Source organism: Arachis ipaensis, chromosome B03, assembly GCF_000816755.2.
Source record: "Arachis ipaensis cultivar K30076 chromosome B03, Araip1.1, whole genome shotgun sequence".
NCBI classification, from domain to species: domain Eukaryota; kingdom Viridiplantae; phylum Streptophyta; class Magnoliopsida; order Fabales; family Fabaceae; genus Arachis; species Arachis ipaensis.
This window is the reverse complement of record NC_029787.2, coordinates 6886723-6889005: the sequence shown is the minus strand read 5'-3', so window position 1 is coordinate 6889005 and position 2283 is coordinate 6886723. Positions and strand designations below refer to the sequence as shown.

The 2283-nt window shown below is 36.5% G+C and overlaps 1 protein-coding gene across 1 annotated transcript in view; it reads right to left on the bottom strand.

The window, feature by feature from the left end:
- LOC107628912 (polyol transporter 5) overlaps positions 490-2283 on the bottom strand; it is a gene marked incomplete at its 5' end in the record, with an annotated part of 2822 nt that continues 1028 nt past the window's right edge. Inside the window, 1 exon segment of the mRNA XM_016331544.2 lies at positions 490-1739. Within this exon segment, the coding sequence (XP_016187030.1) occupies positions 654-1739 (1086 nt within the window). The 3' untranslated portion in view covers positions 490-653.

The window sequence follows — 2283 nt, the reverse complement described above, 5'->3', positions numbered from 1 at the left end:
AATTTATACATAAATTTAATTACAATTATTTAAAAAATAAATATAATTATACGATTATATAAAATATTTTATATTATCAACACATCAAAATTAAATTTTATTAAATAAAACATAAAGTGAACCCGAGGTCAATGTTATTAAGATGCTTGTAATATTATCAAATTCAATCAAATCCACAAGACAACAAGGGCAAGTGGACCACTCTTAATAAGACCCTCGAAAGATTCCTGAACACAACAAATAACAAGAAAGCAGGGAAAAAGTAATTACAACCAAACAAAATAATAATATTGCATCCACTGTCCAAATCTATCAAATTTCTACGTTTAGCCCTCCATCCTCATAGGAACTTTTTCCACTTTGTGGATTAACTAAATAAATAACCACTTGCTAATTAAGTGTCATCCAATCTTCAATAATTTTAATCAACTTTGTAATCGATAACTCTCCTAATTGGAGATCTATTTCTAATTGCATATAAGAAACGTGTGGGGAAGTAAAAATAATTAAAAAGCACCATTTTTTTAAATTTTCTTTTTGATTACATTACATACACACACACTTGCTCGTTGCACATTTGAAAGGTCACTCCTACCCTAAAGAACATAAATATAATTTATATATAAACCCTTAATAATACACATTTTTCCCCTCTAAGATTGGACATTATTGGTTGTTGTTCCTAGCTGGACTTGTCCCTTATTACCATTGTCAACTCCCTTAGTACCAGCAGGGTTAGCCCTGAATTGACCAAAAGACCCTTCCATGTCCTCAAGAGTCTTACCTCTTGTTTCAGGTAGCATGGTATAGAAGAATATCCACCCAACAGTGGCAATTCCACCGAAAAGGAAGAATGCACCACCAATAGAAATTGCCTTGGACAGGGACAAAAAGGTCATTGAAATAACCCCACTGGTGACTCTATTCACCACAACACCCATAGCCGCGCCCTGCGCCCTCAACCTCAACGGAAAAATCTCAGAGCTATAAACCCACGTGATGGGACCCGCACCGATCGAAAACGTGGCCACGTAGGACAAAACCGTTGCAATACTCAATCCAACGGCCCACATAAGCTTCTTATCGGAGTGAGTAATAATCGTAAGGCTAATACCGAGCGTGAAAACAGAGAGTATCATACCGCCCACACTGGATAGTAACAGTGGACGCCTACCCACACGATCCAACATAAACGTGGCAACCAAGATGAACAGAGTCTTAACAAATCCAACGGCCACGGTTGCAAGAAGCTTATCGGTGTCGCTAGTGATCCCAGCCTTCTCGAATATTCTAGGGCTATACAAAACGACGGCGTCTATGCCGGACGCTTGTTGGAAGAAGTGTATGCCGAGTGCAGCGATTAGGATGTGACGAACTGCGGGTGTAGGGTAGAGGAAAAGCTCCTTCCATACACCCTCGCCGGTGTTCTGCTTTGCGACCTGAACGACGTCGTCGTTACAGTGTTCTGGAATACCGGCGGCTTTTTTAATGTCTGAGAGGCGTTCTTGAGCTTCTTCTTTTGTGTCGGAAGTTTTGTTTAGCACTTTTCTTGCATCGCCAAGGCGGCCCCTCATTACGAGCCACCTTGGTGATTCTGGCATAGCTAACACTCCTACTGCTAGGATCACTGAAGGAACAGCTCCGATTCCGAGCATCATTCTCCAACCGAGTTGAAGTTTCATTTTTGAGAATGCGTAGTTTGATATGTATCCTAGTAATATTCCTCCATTGATGAACACCTGCATGTAAACGTAATAATAAGATAATATAATCACATTTAATTGATTGATTAATTTTTGTTTTATTTTATTTGTTTACTTAAAAGTACTACCATTCTTTGGTAACTGATGATGTCTATGAGTCAGAGCTGACCTAATACGCTAAATTTCGTGTTTACATGCATGTGGATTGTGAGTACCAATCAATTCTCACTCTCCATGTTCATCTTAATATTTTTATTTAATTTAGGTTAAGCACCAGATTTGTCCCGTTCAAAAATAGTGAAAACATATCCAAACTTAACAACTTGTAAATTAAGATAATGACGATTGCTTATATTTATCTGAAGATGAAATACTACAACATTTTACTGCTTAGTCCAATTTTTATTTTTTGTCACACTTAAAAATTTTGATCTAAAATCTCTTATGATCATGGTTTTTGGTCATGGTCTAAAACAAAATTTTTTATCATGCTTTATTTTAAATTCATGATCATAACTATTATGGTAAAAATTTTAAAAGATAATTTATTTTATAAATTTATTTTAATTTTAGGTCACAC